The sequence below is a fragment of the Podarcis cretensis genome (assembly GCF_951804945.1).
Source record: "Podarcis cretensis genome assembly, chromosome: 1".
NCBI classification, from domain to species: Eukaryota; Metazoa; Chordata; class Lepidosauria; order Squamata; family Lacertidae; genus Podarcis; species Podarcis cretensis.
This window is the reverse complement of record NC_137170.1, coordinates 106,593,151-106,615,623: the sequence shown is the minus strand read 5'-3', so window position 1 is coordinate 106,615,623 and position 22,473 is coordinate 106,593,151. Positions and strand designations below refer to the sequence as shown.

At 43.0% G+C, this 22,473-nt stretch overlaps 1 protein-coding gene across 5 annotated transcripts in view; it reads right to left on the bottom strand.

Moving 5' to 3' along the window:
* FMNL2 (formin like 2) overlaps positions 1–22,473 on the bottom strand; it is a 192,956-nt gene that overhangs the window by 61,595 nt on the left and 108,888 nt on the right. For all 5 annotated transcript variants that reach the window (XM_079993242.1, XM_079993244.1, XM_079993243.1 and 2 more), the window contains exons 2-3: positions 20,649–20,732; positions 1,654–1,734 (exon numbers count right to left, since the gene is read on the bottom strand). In XM_079993242.1, coding sequence (XP_079849368.1) covers positions 1,654–1,734; positions 20,649–20,732 — 165 coding nt within the window. The remainder of the gene's footprint in view (positions 1–1,653; positions 1,735–20,648; positions 20,733–22,473) is intronic.

Genomic DNA, 22,473 nt, shown 5'->3' with positions numbered 1-22,473 from the left:
GTTAGTTCCCAAATCCAGAAATTAAGAGAGACAGCCTGTTCTAGAAGGGGCAGAACTCCCTTTGAAGGAGCAGGTGAATAAACTGGAGGTTCTCCTTGAATCTCTGCTGACACTAGAGGCCCAGGTCCACAACCAGCTGCTTCCTCAGCTATGGCCTCAGTAATCCACACTTCAATAACCTCACAACTGGATAACTGCTCTATGTGAGTAACCCTTAAAAATGTTCTAAAAGCTCCCGCTAGTGCAGAATTAAACTTCCAGGTTGCTATCTGGGTAACAACAAGGTAGGATTCATGTAACACCAATCCCTAAAGCACAACACTACCTGCCTGTGTGCTACTGGATCTATACTAGATTTTAACTTGCAGCCTACAGGTGCTGTGTTCTGCAACCCATGAACCTTGTGCCAAACCACTTTCATTTCAACTTATGCCAGAGGTCTACTGGGTTTGTAATACCCATCAATTCTTTGCCCACTGACCTGCAAAGACATCCTTCAATGCCCAACCAGCCATGCAACTGTAAAATGAAATGTAAACTTTTCACTTAAAAAAAAATATGCAAGGAAGACAAACTCTTCTAAACCCTGATGGGACCTGCCTTTTGATATAAAAGAATGCCCCATTTATTCCATCATGTCAGCAGAATCAGGTGGTGAAGTTTTGACTAGACATTTCCTGGGTACAGGTCTCGCTTGCTTGCATTTATATAGCTCTTAATCACCTAAGTCTCGAAGCAGTGTACATAAAAATTACAAAAGTTATCTTTGGGGGAAAGGAGAAAAAGCTGTGGGAGAGAAGAATGAATGTTTGAATGCCTCTGTTAAAAATATAAAATATATAAATATAAATATATAAATATATATTTATAAAAATATAAATGCACATAAGGCATTAACAAGTCTAGAAGAAGGCTGAAGTGAGCCCTTCTCCCAACAATGTCCCCCAGCATGCAAGCTTTCCATATTTTCAAATGTGCAGGGCTGAGGGTCAGTGCATAGAAGAGGTAAAGGTAAAGGTAAAGGGACCCCAACCATTAGGTCCAGTTGTGACCGATTCTGGGGTTGTGGCGTTCATGTTGCTTTTTTGGCCGAAAGAGCCGGCGTACAGCTTCCGGGTCATGTGGCCAGCATGACTAAGCCGCTTCTGGTGAACCAGAGCAGTGCACGGAAACTCTGTTTACCTTCCCGCCAGAGCAGTACCTATTTATCTACTTGCACTTTGACGTGCTTTCGAACTGCTAGCTTGGCAGGAGCAGGGACCGAGCAACGGGAGTTCACCCCGTCGCAGGGATTCGAACCGCCAACCTTCTGATCGGCAAGTCCTAGGCTATGTGGTTTAACCCACAGCACCACCCGCATCCCATAGAAGAGGTAGGCAGCATTAAAAAAATGTTAACACCTTCACCCCTCTCATCTCCAGCATAATTATTTTTTGCACTCCAGACATTGCTGAACTACAATTCCTATTACCACTGACAGTTGGCCGTGCTTGTGCTTGGTCTTGGGTTTCGGGGGAGCTGCAGTTCAGCAACATCCAAAAGCCCAAAAGTTCCCCACACCTGGTCAATTGCTTCATTTGGCTGATTTTATATACTACTCCTAAATGAAAATGGGGGGGGGGATTCAAACATTTACAAAATAAAATCTCTTACCTTCCTAGTTACAGCTGGATCGAGATAGCCTTTTAATTTCTGGATATATGTGTGTGGAGGATTCTTGACTTGAAATCTTTCCTGTAGGGGAGAAGAATAATGGTTAGCCATCCAAACAGTTACTAGATATGCATTATAGCTAGATACCATAACTGAACGTGCCACAATTCGCTTGCTGTTTTCATTTAATTAATATTTTATCTTCAGTTTCTTTAGGTGTCAGAAACTGGAATAAAGGGCCCGGAGTCTAAACGCTCTGAAAAAACTAAACATGTCATAATTAAAAATGAGCCACAGTTATGCAAGTTAACAGCTCTGTCACCTCCTCCTGTTTCAATTAATACCATAGGATAATTATGTGTGCCATGAAAAAACTTTGCATGAGAAAGAGCTTTCCGCTACCAACTTCAAGATACAAGCTCTGAGTTCATTTTCTGTCTCCTTCCTTCCTTCCTTCCTTCCTTCCTTTGTTGACTAAACAACAACAAATTACATAATACATCACTAGATAAATATGATTTTGATGCATATTTCATCTCAATTTATGCATTTCTACGCATATTTTATTCAAGAATATGCAATTATTCTTTTACACATTTTTGTATGGTTCTCACAGTTTAAAAAAGAAAAAAGGTATTGCAAAATTCAGAGATGCAGGAAAAATGGATAACTATGGTCTGATTCATGTCCAGATTAGATCAGGTCACTTAGCAACAAGGACCAAACAAAATTCTCCTCCACCTCTGATCCTTCCTCCAATTTACAGAAACACTGGAATAAGTACCTTCTGATAAGAGTAACTAGCAACCTTTTTTTTTATGACACTTTTGGAAGGAGAGTTTAGAAGCACACAGGAGGGCAATTAACCATTTCCGTGCTGAATACTGCCCTGCAATAGTGCTTCTCCCTTGCAAGAATGCCCTTAAAGCCAATGGAGCTGACGGCAGAGGGGAATGCTAGAGCACGAGAAAGAATTAAGTACACACCTCCCATTTGCCCATTCCTAACTGGTCCCTTCCTCTGAGCTATCAGACAATTGCTAGCCACATTTGCACACAACATATAGTTTGGCCCTCGCAACTCAGTCTAACAGATGTGTACATCTGAGAAGGCAATGTAGAGTTGCTTGCCTTAGTGAAGCCTTGGTGCCATGCTATGCAGGAAGAGTGTCACCATTATCCATGTAAATTCACTGTAATCTGTCATTCCCTTCTTTCTCACCATTCCCAGTCTCCCAAAATCTGAACAGATGTAGTTTGAGGAGGTGGTTAGAATAGGTAGTTTGTCTCTAATAATAATAATAATAATTTATTATTTGTACCCCACCCATCTGGCTGGGTTTCCCCAGCCACTCTCTAGTGTGGATATGCCCACAATAGACATGTGAAAGTTCACATCATCATCATCATCATTTTATTTGTATGTCGCCTTTCCATAGCTGAAACTATGTTCAGCTTACAACATGACAAGATTTACATAATTACAAACATAACAGAAGTCATAAACAATAAATAAAACACATCAAAAAGTACACAACCAAATGGAAACCATTTCCACATAAATCTGAAGAAGTGTGCATGCACACGAAAGCTCATACAAAGAGCAAACTTAGTTGGTCTCTAAGGTGCTACTGGACTATATATATATATATATATATATATATATATATATATATATATATCTACAGATAAAAATGATCTGTAAAGTGACATACTGGAGGGGAAATCATATCTCCCATTCATATATATCAGTTTTGTGACACGAGACAGGAAGTTTTGGATAACATCTATACCAAATCACATCTGGAGTCAGTGACTGTTCCTGTCATAGCAGGCCTGTCCCACACTGCTACACCAAAATGACACCTTCCTAGCACTGCACCCCAGTTTGAACACCTATACACTGGTGCTTGTGAACTGAGGCTGCAATCCTTAATGTAAGATTAACCCTCACTGAACTCAAAAGAACACTGTCTCCCTCTGCCCAGCTTCATTGACTTCAGAGCAGCCTTCGACTCTATGTCCAAGCTTAAGGCAATAAACATGAGTTACATCCTAATTACTTTCTTGGGCTCCATGATCACTGCAGATGGTGACAGCAGCCACGAAATTAAAAGACGCCTGCTTCTTGGGAGAAGGGCAATGACAGGCCTAGACAGCATCTTGAGAAGTAGAGACATCACCTTGCCAACAAAGGTCCGTATAGTTAAAGCTATGGTTTTCCCAGTAGTGATGTATGGAAGTGAGAGCTGGACCATAAAGAAGGCTGATCGCCGAAGAATTGATGCTTTTGAATTACGGTGCTGGAGGAGACTCTTGAGAGTCCCATGGACTGCAAGAAGATCAAACCTCTCCATTCTGAAGGAAATCAGCCCTGAGTGCTCACTGGAAGGACAGATTGTGAAGCTGAGGCTCCAGTACTTTGGCCACCTCATGAGAAGAGAAGACTCCCTGGAGAAGACCCTGATGTTAGGAAAGATGGAGGGCACAAGGAGAAGAGGGCGACATGGTTGGATAGTGTTTTCGAGGTTACCAGCATGAGTCTGACCAAGCTGCGGGGGGCAGTGGAGGACAGGAGTGCCTGGCATTCTCTGGTCCATGGGGTCACGAAGAGTCGGACACGACTAAACGACTAAACAACAACAACATCCTACAATAAGATTTGCGTTTTTGTTTCCTGTAGCATGGCTAAGAGCTTCAAAAATCTTCTTTTGTTCATATGCTAATCTCATAACTGCATAGTGTGACTATGATTCCAGCACTATGTGCTGCTTTGGTACAGTATTTATTTTAAGTGTTTGCTTATCTTCTGTAAATATGGATTAAATTCATAAAGCTGAATTATAATACCACACACCATTTTATGTCAACATCAAATCCTGCACATTAATATGCTTATCATATTCATATCTACCGATTATCAACACCCAGTGAATGCTAAATACTGATAACCATATCCTGAAGACTAAAACAGAGAGATCCATTGTTTCTTTAAAGCAGTGGTTCACAAATTACACAATGTTTAATATCGACTTATGACTGAGCCTGTTGGCATACTCTATAACTTACATCCCTTTTCCTTTGTCACATCATTCCACCTTTATGCCCATGCATCCTAATAATTTGCTAGCACATAAGAAGTGGAGACTAAGATAATTAAAAAGAAATAAGTCACGTGTGGAAATCTAAAGCTTGTGTGAAAGGCAAATCTAGTAAATGCTTAGAAATCGTGACTTATGCAAGTCTGCAGCATAAGGTGGCTGCAGGTCAGCACTAACTGGTTAACACCTTGCACCATTTTAATTCCTCAGAATAGTTCTATGGCTATTTTCATCCCCCCCCCATGTGTGCATGCATATGTCTGTGTTTTTAAGCAAGCAGAAAAATAAATGCTCATCCCTTTTTGAATAGCCAACCTAGATAATCAAGAGTAGCATGTGGGCAAACAAACAAAGCCAACTCTAGAAGAAGAGTCCACTTTTTTTCTTCTCACATAAAGCAACATACTTTGGAAAGGCCCGTTACTCAGGTGTTATGCAGCATAAGTAGGATCTGCAGGCCATGAACACTAGCCCTGCTCCCAGCATTCCCATATGTGTCAACCACACCTATTTCACCACAAACCTTCCCATATTGAGGGAAAGGTCTGAATGGGGCTTTAAAGTATATGGCTGATACACATTTAGAAGTTTCGTTGTGATAAGGAACCCTGATAATGCAGTGCTCCTGCTCTCCCGGAGACTTCTAAGCAAGCTCAGCCAAACACACCTAGACGACCCCTTCATTGCACGTCTTCATTCAGCAGCTAGTAAGTTATGGAAGTCTCTACCACAATGAGGTTATGAATGACTACTAATCTCGAGGGCTACAGTATATTACTTCTAGTACCAGATGCACTATGTCTCTGAATACCAGTTTTTGGGGATCACAAAGACTGCTGTTGTGCTCATGTCCTCTTTGTGGGCATCCCACAGGTATTTGGTTGACCACTGCAGGAACAAGATGCTGGACTAGATGAGCATTTGGTCTAATCTAGCAGGGTTTTTGTTGTGTTGTGTATGTAGGCGTTGTGTACATTGGGGCCAGGGCTGGATGCACAGACCTTGAGGGTGTCAACCATGTCGCCTTTCCCTATTCAGGCATAATGTCCAAACAGAACCTTAGAGTATGCCTTTAGGTTACAGACCTACATAATGTAATACAGAAGGCACTGCCATGGTTGATGCTAACTAGGAACTGAATCCAGAGTTTCAGAAGGGTTTGAAATTTAAAGCCTCATTAAAAGCAAACCATAGTACCTTTTATGGTTAGTTCTAATGTCAACAACTTATAACCATGGTCACAGCTGGAAGATGCATTTGTACATGAGAGGAAGAGAAGTGATACACAATTTATTTCAAGAACTGAGAGCATTAAATGTTCACTACATTGCCATTTTCACTATTCTTGTTTACTTTTTTTTTCTTTGTTTCAAGCATTTGGTCTCTCACTCTTCAGCCCAAAAGAATCCAAAAAGAAGAAAACCAAACAGCAGCCAAACAATTTAGTAGCACAGCATACAACAGACCAGCAAAAAAACCCTAAAATATTACATGTATTATTATTATTATTATGCATTATTACATCATCATCAACCCTAAATAACAGGTAGGTATCTTGACCACCAACATCCCAAATTGCTAATATGTCCTAGATGTAAACAAAATGCTCATCTTTTTGGATAAACCACACAATGGGCTTCTTTTCCAGAACAACAGCCCAAGCCTTCCATGGGTAATCTATTATGTAGGCAAAGATATATATTTTTCTGACCATAGCAGTGGTCAGAGGCAGAATTGCTTCTGAGTACCAATTGCTAGAGACTACTGGAAGGGGGTGTGATCCTGCTTGCATGCTTCCCATAGGCATCTGGCTGGCCACTGAGAGAACAGGATGTTGGTCTAGATGAGTCATTGGCCTGATCCATCACATTCTTCTTAGGTTCCTAAAAAGTGTTTCCATTGCCCCTAAAACTGTTGCTGCCCACAGCCATAACTGCCAAGGTCACTCACACCTGATGAGATGGCACAGTGGTTCAAATGAGTTAGAATTGTTGTTTCCATGAATCATCTGCAATGTGAAAATCATCTTCGAAGAAGCTAACAGAAGAAATTGAAAGTTTCACATTATTGCTCCCTGGTGCATAAAGCTTCTTTGACCAACCATGTGGGAAACTGCTCACTGAATCATAAACCCGGCATGCATAATCCATAAAATGTAATAGTTAGTTAGAAACTCATATAACGAAAGCATGACTTTCCTGCCAACTTCCCTAGAGCAGACAAGATAACTATTCTAAAATAGTAGCTGTTGAGAGCACATTATTCTGATGGGAATACTGTTTGCTCGAACTTGTTTACAGCTGTCTGCAAAGCCATTCCCTCCACTCTCGTTTCCTTTCTGCAGAACTCTTTCAACTCCTTTTGTTTCATTTTGGTTTGCAAATGAAGAGATCTGGAAGTCTGAGCTTTTGCGGGAGTTTTCCGATCACTGTGAAGGCTAAATACACTCCGGGGAGATCTGCACTGAATACAGACTAGTAATGCTCCCAGAAAAACATGAATTCTTTTGTCTGAACCAAGCCTAGCCCAATTTGAAAATCATTTAACTAGTAGTAAAAGAACAATTAAAGGTCACATCACTGGGGAAAGTGGGAGGAAATGTAAAACCTGAGTAAGGTGACTTGGCAGGTAGCAGATGACTTGAGTTACATTACTGGAGACAGTCTCAGGGTGCTCTGAACTGATTTCCCATTCTTACTGTTAATATTACAAAGTGAAACTCGAATGTATGACAAAAGACCTACCTCTTGCAATAACAAATACTTTGTTCTCAGCTTTCAAGAGAAAGGGGGAAATGATTTAATAAACACACTCAGAGATCAGCACCAATAAATACTCAGGATTGTCTGTGCTTGAGCCTATGTAGAAAAGGCCAAGTGTCAATGGACACACACCAGTCTCACTGTCTTATCCTGGCAGGATATAAAGGTAAAGGTACCCCTGACAATTAGTCCTGTTGCGAATGACTCTAGGGCTGCGGCGCTCATCTCGCTTTACAGGCCGAGGGAGCGGGCGCCCGTCTGCTTTTGCAGAAAGTATTTCTGGATCATGTGGCCAGCATGACTAAGCCCCTCCTGCCAAAGTCAGAGCAGTGCACGGAAACGTCGTTTACCTTCCCACCAGAGCGGTACCTATTCATCTACTTGCACTGCATGCTTTCGAACTGCTAGGTTGGCAGGAGCTGGGACTGAACAACAGGAGCTCACCCCATCGCGGGGTCTCGAACTGCTGACCTTTCGATCGGCAAACCCAAGTGACACAGTGGTTTAACCCACAGTGCCACCCGTGTCCTACCTGGCAGGATATGGCATGACGTAAAAACAAAAAACCAGGGGGACACAAATCACATGCAAATATTCATTGTAACCATAAGTAATCTCATAATGTTCAAAACAGAGTGACGAGTGCTTCCTTATTAATAAGCTACATTTGTATTCCTTCCTCCATGAAATGAAAATCAGGCCAATGTACACAGAGCACTCAATGACTTTTTTTGGCGCAGCAAATCTCTGACAGCTGCTGAATGTCCCAAGATTTGAAATCAGTTGCCTTAATCCAAATCTAAGAATAATCTCTATCCAATTACACTGAACCTCTAACTTCAAAACACTGACGCACTCTGCAAATAAAACAGAGCCAACAATTGTTTCTCTAAAAAAATGAGTTTCCATGCCTAAATGCGCAAAGGTTCTATAGTGAAGAGAATTCTAAATCTATATCTATATCTTCTGGGCCGATGAGAAGAACTCTAGTACTTACCCATTTCACCCAAAGATATCACTTTCACATTTGAAAAAAGTGAATGTGTATTCAAGGTGACAGGGTTGGTGGGGGCTGGTGAAATACAGATACTGAACATGTGAAGTTCAACCATGCTACAGAAGAAACAATTCTCCATCTTCTCCACCAGGAAATCATATTTATAGCACACCACTTATTTCTCAAAAATTGGCTGACAGGTTTGCTTTACCTGAAGGAACAACTGTACACGGGCAATTTGCATTCCTACTAATTCAACAGAAGACAGCACGTTCACCGAAAGTAAGCAAATGAGATCGTAAACTCCTTGGTATCTGCCTTTTTTTACTTCACTTCTTAGTACAGTGCTGATGTCAATGGATTATGGTTGCTATTACATTATATGGACAACCGTAAATGGTTCCACCTTTGAAAGCTAAACCATTCTGGCACCATGTCTATGGAATACCACTGCAAAACATGCTTGCCTGGCAACCATTTTCTTTTAGGGTTCTTTTCTTTGCTCAGGCTTTCTTCTCCCAGGCAAGTATGTAAAATCTTAATTGCTGTATGTTTTATTCTTATATTTGGGACTTGGTGTAACCAGTATGCAGGTGAAACCTGACCCCCTCCTGCTCTCACTTCCACCTAAATCCAAGGAAGCTCAAACAAGACAAAATAGAGGTGCTCCTCAGCAGCAGAAAGGTAGGGCAGAGAAGAGGGGCTCAACTTACCTTGAACGGTGTTACAGTCCCCTTGAAGCATTCATCTCTGAACCCAGAAGCCCACATTTCCACAGTACTTTTGCACATAGGGGTTAGAGTGTCAACAGTGCCCATTCCCTGAGAGGTCAGACATGGCCCTGGCAACACATACTTTGGTTACATCTTATGCAGGGCTGCCTTTGAATGAAGAGCATTTAGAAATTTCAACACTACTGACTAGGGTTAGATATAGGACTCATGAGGCTCCCATGTTACAGCTGCTTCACAGGCTACTGGACCATTCTCTCATATAAGTTTGCCTGGGTCTTAAGCTCTTCGGGAAAGGACATCCTCTTTGTCTAGTCAATATCCAACTAGTCAATGTATGTCATTACTTGGCAGAAACTAGAGAGAAGGCATTCTCAGCAGCTACAGGGCAACCATAATTTTTTCTCCATACAATGCTCCTGGGAATTATATCATGCTATCCTGCAGCATCATTCAATGCACCAATCTTAAGAGGTTTTTAAAGCAACCAAGCAGCTACATGCTGATCATGGCATGCATGTTTTTAAAGCAAGGATGAGGAACCTGTGGCTCTCCAAGGTGTACTTAAAACTCCAGTTCTCATCAGCACCAGCCAGCATGGAAGGTCAATAACATCTGGAGAGAACTGTAGGATCCCCATCTCTGGATTAAAAAACTGAAAAGACAAAGGAGAAAGATGGAAAGACCACCTCCTCACCTTGTAAGTGCCCCTACACACCTTAAAGCATGGGTAGGATTCAGCCCAATCACCTTATAAATCCGGTCTGAGAATCAGCATGTTTTTATATGAGTGGAATGTGTGCTTTTATTTAAAATGCATCTCTGGGTTATTTGTGGGGCATAGGAATTCATTCATTCCCCCCCCCAAATAACATAGTCCAGCCACCCACAAGATCTGGGGGACAGTGGACCGGCCCCCTGCTGAAAATGTTTGCTGACCCCTGCCCTAAAGTGCTGTGATTCTTGTGGGCATTCCACAAAAGTTGCAGAAATCCTCCCTACAACTTCACCCAGCCAAGAAGGGGTCATGCACTGCCCTCGTCTGTATTCTGACAGGCCTTTGGCCTGATAAGTTTGTTTGTTTATGGCCACTATTAAGTGTTGGAATCTGTTGGCTTGGTGGAAAAGCAAGATATAAATTTAGAAAAGAAATAAGTTATTGGTTTAATTTGTTTTCAGCCACCTTAGGGATTGTGTGTTCAAAAGCCAGGTTATAAATATTTAACACAAACAAAAAATGCCTTGTCAGCTAAATCAATAGGCCAAAGCTTGGGAGCTACAAGCTGGGAAATAACAGAGTTTAAACTTGGCTTCAGAGTACATGAGATGAAGTCCAGCTACAAAATGGTTTACAAGCAGACTTCAAAGTGATAATAGCAAACAATAAAATTAGTCCATTTTTTCTGCATACTAAAAATTGGAATAGTGAAACCAGTTGTGAACAAAAGATCGTCCCCTCCTTAGTTTGAAGAATCTTCTTGGGAGTTCTTCAATAGATACACAATGTTGCCGTGTTTAGTCTAATTGTCAAGAAATCCTGTATTATTTTGGCAGCAATGGAATGCTTTCTATTAATGATCAGAAAATGTTATGGTATGAGCCTGTCCAAACTGCAATTTGCAACCAGTAATAAGAGGGTGAAAGTGCATTTGTTAAAAGAAATCTCAGGGAGTATATCCTTACAATTTATCTTCAAAACACTCCATACATCCTTTTCATTTCCCAAAGCAAATTAACTTTTTTTAAAAAAGCAGTGCTTGCTCTTCTGCACAACATAAGAACAGAAAGCATTTCCTAAAATGTGCTTTAGCCTTACCCATTGGCTAAGGGCTTTCTAGGGAGTGACCTGCCTCTAGCCTAAAACCACACTGATGTGGAACACCTGTCATTGTCTAGGGCCTTGGAACACACAGTCCTGTTGTGGTAGATAAATATTACACAGGCATCATTCCCACTCTGCATGGAGGCAAATGGCCAAAACCATAGTTAACAGAAGTGAACTTGAGTTCACTGACTCTCTTCTTCTCCAATGCAACCATGAGGAGGGGATTGGAAGTTTATGCTTCCGTCTGCAGTTAATTGTGGTTACAAACAATGGTCAGTGTTAACTATGCTCTAGGGCCATCGGGTGGGAGGTCCACATGGGAATGTGGGGAACACATTCCAGTGGCATCATGGGCAGGGCATTGGGTGTGACATCCACCTATGTAGCACAGTCCTACCATTCCTGCTACACAAAACTCAAAGGTATACACAGTAGTGGCCAGAAAGGCAACACGGGTTGGTCTCCTGCCTTGCCAACACCACATGGCGCTTCCGGTTACTGAGAAGGGGAAGGTGTAATGCTGCAGGATGCTCAACAGTATACTGGAGCAGCAGAAGGGTCAATTCACTGCTTCACCTACACCATGCTGAACTCCCCACTCTTCAGTAAACAGCAGCGATGCACAACATTTGGAAGCTAGAAGAGTAATGCAGCCCTATTCGCTCTACCCTACTAGCCAATACTTGTGTGGGAGAGGGGGAAAAGAGAGAGAGAGAGAGATGATAGATGATGGAGAGAGAGAGATCAATTTTCAAAAACGGCTGTGTAGTTACAGCCCATTTAAAATAATATAAAATATAAAATAAAATAAAATTCAGTCTAGAAAATTTCCAGAGGAGGGAACAAGGAGCAGGCAAAACCATTCCTTCATCCCCTTGTGTGCATCGCTTGACAGAAGACTTCCCTGTTAGTTCAAACACAGTTTCTCGTGTTGTCTAAACTGGGAAACTCTGGTTTAAGCACTGTTTACAAACCAGGATTTCATAATTACAGTCTGCTTTGCAATCCTAGTTTTTAGGTGGTATTTAATCTACAGGTGTGGGTGAGTTATAATTTCATAATTACAGTGGTACCTTGGGTTACATACGCTTCAGGTTACATACGCTTCAGATTACAGACTCCGATAACCCAGAAATAGTACCTCGGGTTAAGAACTTTGCTTCAGGATGAGAACAGAAATCGTGTTCCGGCGGCGCAGCAGCAGCAGGAGGCCCCATCAGCTAAAGAGGTGCTTCAGGTTAAGAACAGTTTCAGGTTAAGAACGGACCTCCGGAACGAATTAAGTACTTAACCTGAGGTACCATTGTATATGAAAGATGGGCGGGGTACAAATAATATATTATTATTATTATTATTATTATTATTATTATTATTATTTAACAAGAGACTGCTGGGTCAGGCCAATGGCCCATTTAGTCCAGAATCCTGTTCTCAAACTGGCCAAGCAGTTTGTGTTGGAAGATCTTTTAAGCAGGACCTGAGCACCACACCACCTTCCACACCCGTGATTACCAGCAACAGGTATTCAGGTGCATATTGCCACTGATAGCCTTATTCCCTATGAATTTGCCTACTCCTTTTTTAAAAGCTATCCACCATTGGTGACCACCACTGCCTCCTGTGGAAGTGAGCTCCGTAGTTTAACTGTGTGATACTTTCTTTTATCTGCCCCGAATCTTCCAACATCCAGTGGATGTCCACAAATTCTAGTTGTTACGAGAAATTGAAAAAAACTTTCCTCTACCCACTTTTTCCATTCCATGCTGTCAGGGGTTCAGGAGCAGAGGCACAGGGAGGAGAGGAGATGGAGAGCGAGGGAGAGGAATCCGAGGGGAGCGTAGGAGAAGAGGACAGTGGACCGAAGGATTCCACGAGCCTCTCCAGCGAATTGGAAGATTCACAGAAGGGGGCGCCAGTGGCCAGGGGTAGGGGGTTCCCAAGGGGAACGCCCCAGGAGCAAGGGGGGAGCAGAGACTCCCAGAGCAGTAGTTGGAAATCAGGACCAGCTTCCCCACCAGAGCAGAGTGGGGGGGAAGAGTCCCAAGGATCGGGGCCAGTGCATTCCCCACCAGGGAGAGAAGATAAGGCAGGGCTGACCACACCTCCATCAGGGAGTCAGACAACGGAGGACAGGTCAGATCCGGCCAGTATCCCGGAAGAGGGAAGCAGTGACAGAAGCAGTGTAACGGTCAGGAGGAAGGTCACTGGGTTGGCGCGAGAGGCAAGTTCAAATGTACAGGAGCGCGGGACAGCAGAGAGTGAGGATTGGGAACCGGGTCCTAAAGCCCGCCGGAGGGAGGGGGAGGAGCTAAGCGACTCAGCGTCGGAAGAGTCCAGAAATGGCAATGCCCCAGTGGGCAGGAGGACCCAGAGGAGGAGAGAGCAGCGTAAAAGGTGGAGCAGAGCTAGGATCTTAAACTGGTGTCATAGGGGAGGAGACTCAGACGGTACTTCGCCGGTCTAGGCTTTAAGACGTAGAGCTGCGCGCTACGGCTTTGAAATGGAAACTGAACCTCAATAAAGACTTTTGTACATAACTACAGCCTAGCGTTGGTCGTCTGTGAGCTGGGACCTAGAGGCAGCTCTGACACATGCGTAATTATATAAACGTCTACCTCATCCCCTCTTACTCGCTTTTTCTCTATGCTGGAGAGTCCCAAGTGCTGAAACCTTTTCCTCATGGGAAATTGCACCATCCTCTTTTATCGTTTTGGTTGCCCTTTTCCAAATTTCATATCAAAATTCATATTCTACTACAAGTGAAGAAAAGTAGTAGCTCAAAGGGAGGTTCCAAATGCCAGCAGAACATTAAGGCGTATTTTGTCCCCCCCCCCCCAAAGAATGTGAAACAGACAAATGAAATTTCAAATTCCACTCTCTTGGTGCTCCGAGATTCATTGACATGTTTTATGCCAAGAACTATGGCCTTAGTTTCTAAAAATAACCCAACTTTTAATGCAATGAGGACACAAACACACACACACACTCCCTTGTCGCTAACAAATCTTTTCTAAAGAAGGTGGAAAAACCACTCATAAACCGAGTCATAAATGAGAACATGGAACAGCTGATTCCAGGATATCCCCTACCCACTGCTGCAGAAAGGTTAACAACTCCACAAGAGGACAAGAAGTGGAATATTTTGTTTTATTTTTCTTTAGTCTAGATGGCTAAAGACCAATTTAGACATAATGAACTAAAGAACAAAAGTTTGGGGCTTTAGCCTTAAACAAAAGGGAACATTTGCCTAGATGTGTCCACAAAGCCCTTAGGGTGTAGGTCTAAAATTGTAATGGGGTAGCGAGGTAAATTTATTCCATTCTTCATTTATAAAATTTGTATTCTGCTTCTAATAGATAAAATAACATCTAAATCTTTTTCTTTTACATACAATATAATTGGAGGGGCATCAATACAGATTCAAAGAAGAACAGCCTTCACATCAGACTTAAAAAAAACAACTATATAAAAGCAGAGTAAAACTATATACCACAGACAAAACTAAGCACTGCACAGAAAAATTAATAAAGAACATTAAAAATTTGGAATCACAGTCTCCAGGAACACGTGTGTCATTTATTGGATAAGAACTTGAACTACGTAGACCAGATTCAAAGTCTACTTGAGTGTCCCTACATCCAGTCCAAAATTTTGGTCACACCAGCTCTCTCCTATGAATCCTGTAGCTTTTCTTCCTTTGGTAGGCTCCAAAACTTGCATTCCAAAACACTCTTACTCTGAATATACCTGAGAATTTCAACCACTCTGGTGCAATGGGCAGAGGACTGGTAATCGAATGGAAAGCCATATTTGAACGGAAGCCCCCTATTTGAATTCCTGCTCAAAGAGCTCACTGGACAAAAACTTACTCAAGTCTTCATCCTTCAGGTCAACATAGCTTACAGGGCTAAGGACTTTTTAAAAAATAAGCATTCCCTCCCCCCACACACACATCTCTCTTTTGAAACTGCATTGCCCCCAACCACCCATCAGGGGGCATAAAAGAACTTTGTAAAGGTTCCAAACACCTAATCTCCTCCCCACAAACCTTAATAACCAACAGATTGTACTAGTCAAGCACAAGGGATGCAATGATCACATTTCTCCTGAACCAATGAAAGAAAACTCTCCTACATCACTTGCCCTAGTCATCGAGGTCCTACTTGAAGATGGCAAATGAATTTGCAGTCAAGAACAGGCAAATACAACCTTTATTTCTTTTCATATTGCTCTTTCCCATTGACCTACCTAGCGCATGTGTTGCCTTGAAACATAATCTGATTCCCCCACCTTCCAAATTCCTACCATTCCAAACTGCAGAAATAGCTTTCTAGAGCAATTCTCCCCACCCTAAAAAAAATGCCTCCACCCTAGTCTATCTACTGAAGTCGCAATAAGGAGCCCTCCTCTTTCTCCACCTATCCAGGTTTCATGGGGAAAGCATTTGTGAAGTATGCAAATGCTTGCTTTGATCTTAATTTGTTTACTTATTTAGCTGAACAGACAGGGGTGGGGGCAACATTTTAACATGTAATCCCAAAACTATCCAAAATCTCAGATGCTTGGAGAACTATAAAAGTCGGGGTAATTTTTATTTGCCTTTGGGATGATGAGATTTTTGAAACGAGCCCTCTTTCCCCACCCCAAATTAAAGTGAGAATTCTCATGGATGATTTTTAAAAATAAATAAACAAAAGCATAAGGAGAAGTCTGCTGAACCAGGCCAAAGGTCCACTTAGTCCAGCATCCTGTTCTCACAGTCACAAAGCAGATGTCTTCCCTTATTCACCATTTTTCTTAACTAAACTAAATAATATTTTGCTATGTGAGAAAACGAAAGCAGGTCTCTCTCTCTCTCCCCCTTACAGATGCACGCACACACAAACACACACAAACCCCTGCTTCAAATGTCCAAAATCTCTCACAGGGTTCTCAGCTTCTTAGGCTAGTGATTCAAATACATAAGGCAGCTTACAAAGGAAATGTGCCCCTTCCTTTCCTTTTTTTTTAATATATTATATTTTTATTCGTTTTCAAATATAAAAACAAATTTATACATTCCATACATCTTAATTACATCTTACTTCTCTTTTTTGACTTCCCTCAATTTGTCTGCCATTCCTTCCTATTGTTACTTTTTACACATTTCTGCCCTTTTAACCCTTTCCCCTCACAGAGCTTCCTTAAAGCTTACAAACGTAATTTTATTATCACTCAGTTTTTGCATATATCGGATAAACTTTTCCCAATCTTCTGTAAATCTTTGGTCTCGTCGATTCCGGATCCTTCCTGTCATTCTGTCCAGTTCTGCATAATCCATCATTTTAGTGCTCCATTCTTCTCAGCTTCTTAGGCTAGTGATTCTAATACATAAGGCAGCTTACAAAGGAAATGTGCCCCTTCCTTTCCTGGGCAGGGGCCTAGCAACAATCAAATACTTATCAGAGGAATAAACCGTCTGTTACCACCAAATAGGATCTTGTCAGTATTATGTCTCTGCTGTTTGACATGTCGAATCTGCTTTAACCACGTGCTGTAATTGCATGGTTAGAGATATAAATATTGCATGCACCATATGCTTCATCCGAATCTCTTTATGAAATGTCTGCCTCATGGCTGCTCTAATTTACACCCACTGGCAATGACCCTCGAGGAGTCAGTAGGTCAGCCGCAGATGGGGCTGCTGCAACACAGAAACTCTTGATGTTTACAGTCGTGGTAGAGGTGGAAAGGAATGGCAAAGGGGATGCATAGGAGGAATCATCATAACTGTTCTGGAACTCTCCCCCTTTCGTTGGAACAGGGAGGTGAGAGCAAGTGCCATTTAACAGCAGGGCTTTGATGAACCAAGGTGCTTCAGACAATGAAATGACAACGTTCAAGAGTATCTCTCAGATTTCCCTACCCCTTTCCTCTGATTGAAATTCTCACCTGCCTTCCTGAACCCTGCTATCAATGTATCTCCAGACTCCAAGACTACTGATCTCTATCTGAAATGGCAGGGCTGTGTGCTGCAAATGAGCACAATTGACTCTGAGGTGTGAATGACAGTGCCTGGGCCCCAACCATATAGCTATTGCATTCTTCCTGAATCCTGCTGGCTGACAGTGTATACAACCGAGGACAAAGCTCACAATTCATAGAGGCTTTTCGATCTTAACAGTGCACGCTGTAAGCAAACAGCCCCGAGGAAATGAGTTACTTACAGCAGATTAAGCAATTTGCCACAGTGTCTCAGTAAATTGCAATTGTAAGCTGTACAATGCTTTTAAATGTTCTGCGTGGAATATCCAACCAACACAAACTGTTAGTCTTGTAGCTCCAAGACAAAATGACAACTGCACTGGGGGATATACAAGGCATATTCCATGGAGTTGCTTTTGGTTTAAGTTATTAATTTGGGGTGACTCTATGAAACTGTGGGCAGACCCACTGGCTGAGCTTCAGAAGTGCTTAAGTGCAAACAAATTTGCTGAGTCTAGTCCTCTGTTTGCAGGTCTTCTGTTTAACAGAGCCTTTCCAAGATTGCCAAATACGCCTTTATTGTAAAATATTTCCCCTTCTTTTTTTTAGTGACTGCTTCAGATTCAAAAAACCCTAATGCTTCCCCATTGTTGTTTAGTCGTGTCCGACTCTTCGTGACCCCATGGACCAGAGCACGCCAGGCACTCCTGACTTCCACTGCCTCCTGCAGCTTGGTCAAACTCATGTTCGTAGCTTGAAGAACACTGTCCAGCCATCTCGTTCTCTGTTGTCCCCTTCTCCTTGTGCCCTCCATATTTCCCAACATCAGGGTCTTTTCCAGGGACTCTTCTCTTCTCATGAGGTGGCCAAAGTATTGGAGCTTCAGCTTCAAGATCTGTCCTTCCAGTGAAGACTCAGGGCTGATTGCCTTCAGAATGGATAGGTTTGATCTTCTTGCAGTCCATGGGACTCTCAAGAGTCTCCTCCAGTGCCAGAATTCAAAAGCATCAATTCTTCGGCAATCAGCCTTCCTTATGGTCCAGCTCTCACTTCCATACATCACTACTGGGAAAACCATGGCTTTAACTATACGAACCTTTGTTGGCAAGGTGCTGTCTCTGCTTTTAAGATGCTGTCTAGGTTTGTCATTGCTTTTCTCCCAAGAAGCAGGCGTCTTTTAATTCCGTGACTGCTGTCACCATCTGCAGTGATCATGGATTTCAAGAAAGTAAAATCTCTCACTGCCTCCCTTCTATTTGCCAGGAGGTAATGGGACCAGTGGCCATGTTTTTGATGCTGAGCTTCAGACCATATTTTGTGCTCTCCTCTTTCACCCTCATTAAAAGGTTCTTTAATTCCTCCTCACTTTCTGCCATCAAGGTTGTGTCATCTGCATATCTGAGGTTGTTGATATTTCTTCCGGCAATCTTAATTCCGGCTAAGGATTCATCCAGCCCAGCCTTTCGCATGATGAACTCTGCATATAAGTTAAATAAGCAGGGAGCCAACATACAGCCTTGTCATACTCCTTTCCCAACTGTGAACCAATCAGTTGTTCCATATCCAGTTCTAACTGTAGCTTCTTGTCCTACATAGAGATTTCTCAGGATGAGGTGATCAGGCACTCCCGTTACTTTAAGAACTTGCCATAGTTTGCTGTGGTCGACATAGTCAATGAAGCAGAAGTAGATGTTTTTCTGGAACTCTCTAGCTTTCTCCATAATCCAGCGCATGTTTGCAATTTGGTCTCTGGTTCCTCTACCCCTTCGAAATCCAGCTTGGGCATTAATAAATGATGCTGTATTTCTATTTGGCCTGCTGCAGATATAATAATTGTGCAGTGGCAGGAAACTCTGCATCCCCAAAGACCATGGTTTCATGCTCAGAATGGTTGGCAGCAATTCCATCATTTTCAGAAAAGACTAAAAGGTACTAAAGAGGGGAGGCAAATGTTTCACTTCTCTATATCCTGCAGAAGTTGGCCCAAGTTAATCAATCCAAACAGTAGGAAAGGGCTTTTCCCCTTTCCTTAACAATGGTGGTGGCCTAGTCTCTGGAAATGAAATGGGGACAGCAGACTGCTGATCCCACAGTTTCTCTTTGTGAGGAGACCAACTGTGATAGTCATGCTGTGTCATGAACTGGCAGGATGACAGAGAGGAGGAAGTGGATCCTTGTGAGGGGTGTGGCCAGGACTGGGACACACCAAAGCAAGCAGGGGATGGGGAAGGAAGTACTCACTGGGTGATGGAGCATGGCAAGGGGATGGGGTCACTGCACAGGAACCAAAACAGCAAGACCCATCGCCAGAGGAGCCTCAGGCTCCATCAACACAGTGGGCTCTGAAGCGTAGGGATGATCTAGGAAGCTGAGGCAGGCAAAGGCCCACAGCCCAGCTGCCTAGCTGGTCAGGTAGGGCTCGCTAGCCCTGGGAGGATGTGTGTGATTCCTCAGCTGGAGTGAGCCTGGAAAAGGTGAGGGTCACCTGCCCCGTCAAGCCCAGATGCAGCAATCAGCAGGCAACGTACAAAAGGGAAGCAGAGCTGAGGTGCTGCATCTGCTCAACTTGCCACGTTGGTTGGACCATGGCTTGGATGTTCCAGGGAACTCTGGGAGACTATTCTTTTATGGGACTGACCTCCAGGTGCCCTGACCCCTGGATCGGCTGCAGAGGTGGGAATTTGGCCTGAGTGGACTTTTGACTTGTTGGCCTGCACGCTAACATCTGCTGTGGGAGTATTCACTCCAGCAGGACTTGCCTCCAGGTAACCCGTGGTTCGGTTCAGGACGCTGCAACCTGGAATTGTGTCTACCAAGAAATAGACAGAACCTATCTTGTTTCTACTCAGGTCAAGCAAACCATTTAATCTATTGCATTTTATGCCAAAGCTTAGAAAGCTACACTGTCCATATCCTGTATCATATCAATCAACAATAAGAAAAGTGTTGCAAAGGGGAAATAAAATACATATGCTCTAAAATACAGATAGGGAGGATCCTTTCAATGAGGGTTTACAACTGGCCTGCTAATGCAGTTCACGTGGGTTTAGTGCCCAAAGATTTGCATCTTTCCCCTTGGCTTTTTCACAGTCATGGCACTTTTATTACTCCTGGCCATCACTGGCAACTCACACATCCCGGGTGCTCAAAAAGAGGTGTTTGGATTGAGGTGCAAAAAAAGTGGGGAAATATTGAATATTGAACACAGCAGCGGGTGCACACAACTGGATCATCAGAGACGAGAAGCTACATACACAGGCTTTTCTCACAGCTACCATACACTCAAGAGGTTGCATGAATCAATCCTATGTTAGAAGTCTTCTTCCAGTAGAAACAACCCATTCCATTTCTGTTCTCACCTACCCCAACATTTTAAGAGACTTAATGAGAGCATTGGTCTTGTTTGCATGGAGAAAAGTACCAGGTTCAATCCTCGGCACTTTAAAAGAGCTGCTCTAGATCTGAAGAGCTGCTGCCAGTCAGAACGGCAGATACCAGACCAGATGAACGAAGAGTCTGGTCCTGTATAAGGCAGCTTCCTAGGCATCTACTATCATGGCATAGGGACAGTGTTTGTAAGACCAGCCTTAAGGAACCTATCGGTTGTCACACTTACCTGATCACAGATCAGCTCCCACTTCTTCTCATTGTCGTACTGTCGAAGTAGCCTTGCTTTGTCAGGAGGCAAATTCATTGCATTCTGCGGAGAAAGAGAAAGCAAACATGGGTGACCACAGCAGGCTTAAGGTTTGAGAGGTCTGATGTGAACAGACCATAACAATGTGGTTGCAATTAACGTTAATTGTTTTCCTTTGAATTCTCGGTTAACAGAGTTAATCCACAGCATTCCACAAAAAAGGATGTTGAAACAAGAATTGCCAGGGAAGAGTTAAAGCAAACAAGGCACTTTTTCCCTCCCCAAGGGGAATCAATCCAGACTTGGTCAAGATTCAGAGGTTTCTCACGTGAACCAGAACAGGATAGAAGAGTCGCCAGTGATTCATGGCAATTGTCTCCCCCTCCTCTGCCACATGTGCACACCTTAATTGCTGCAGCACTTGTACAACTGTATGGCCCCAGCAGTATAAATAAAGGAGTATGCAAAGTAGAATGCTATATTCAATGCACATTAAGGCAGTGCAGTTACATTTATACTACTTCTTATTATTTATGTTTATATTGTCACCAACACACTAGGTACAGTGGTGCCCCGCAAGACGAATGCCTCGCAAGACGAAAAACTCGCTAGACGAAAGAGTTTTCTGTTTTTTGAGGTGCTTCGCAAGACGAATTTCCCTATGGGCATGCTTCGCAAGATGAAACGTCTTGCGAGTTTGTTTCCTTTTTCTTAAAGCCGCTAAGCCGTTAATAGCCGCTAAGCCGCTAAGCCGTTAATAGCTGCTAATAGCCGCTAAGCCGCTAATAGCCGTGCTTCGCAAGACGGAAAAACCGCAAGATGAAGAGACTTGCAGATTAATTTCGTCTTGCGAGGCACCACTGTACATAACTTCCAGAAGAGAAGCCGTGTTAACCTGTTGCAGCTAACAGACAACTGTTTCTGCGCACGTGCGCGCGCGCACACACACACACACACACACACACACCACACTGATCCCTCTCTATCTAACATCCAGACCAGCGAGAAGCATTAGCTTCCAAGACACACTCTGGCCAATCAAAAACACCCTGAGGTGCGAAGTAGAATGGGGAGGGTGTGGCCTGGAAAAAGTTCAATGGTCAAAAAGAGACACATTGAGGGCAGCATTTGGCCTGCAGGCCTGAAGTCCCCGACCCTTGATTTAAAGCATACCAAAATAAAACAGCACATTTCACAATGAACGGACAGGATCCTTTGCAGGACTTAACTGAGTGGAAATGACAATTTTTCCCCCTGGCAGGCCTCCAGCTGCATAGCAGGCAGATATAAAATAAACCGCTTTGAGCTTTTATTGCAATCAAGCAGTATTTAAATGTTTTGAAATATATACATATATAACAAACATTCCCTGCATCCATTTTGGGTAGGGTGGGCTTTATTTATCAGGGGTCAGCAAACTTTTTCAGCAGGGGGCCGGTCCACTGTCCCTCAGACCTTGTGGGGGGCCCGACTATTGGGGGGGGGATGAACAAATTCCTATGCCCCACAAATAACCCAGAGATGCATTTTAAATAAAAGCATACATTCTGCTCATGTAAAAACATGCGGATTCCCGGACCATCTGCAGTCCGGATTTAGAAGGCGATTGGGCCAGATACGGCCCCTGGGCCTTAGGTTGCCTACCCATGATTTAACTATACTTGTAGAATCATATCATAGGATCAAAGAATTGTAGAGTTGGAAGGGACCGTGAGGGTCAACCACCTGCAATGCAGGAAACTTTCCCAACTTGGGGCTCAAACCCACAACCCTGAGATTAAGAGTCTCGTGCTCTACCAACTGA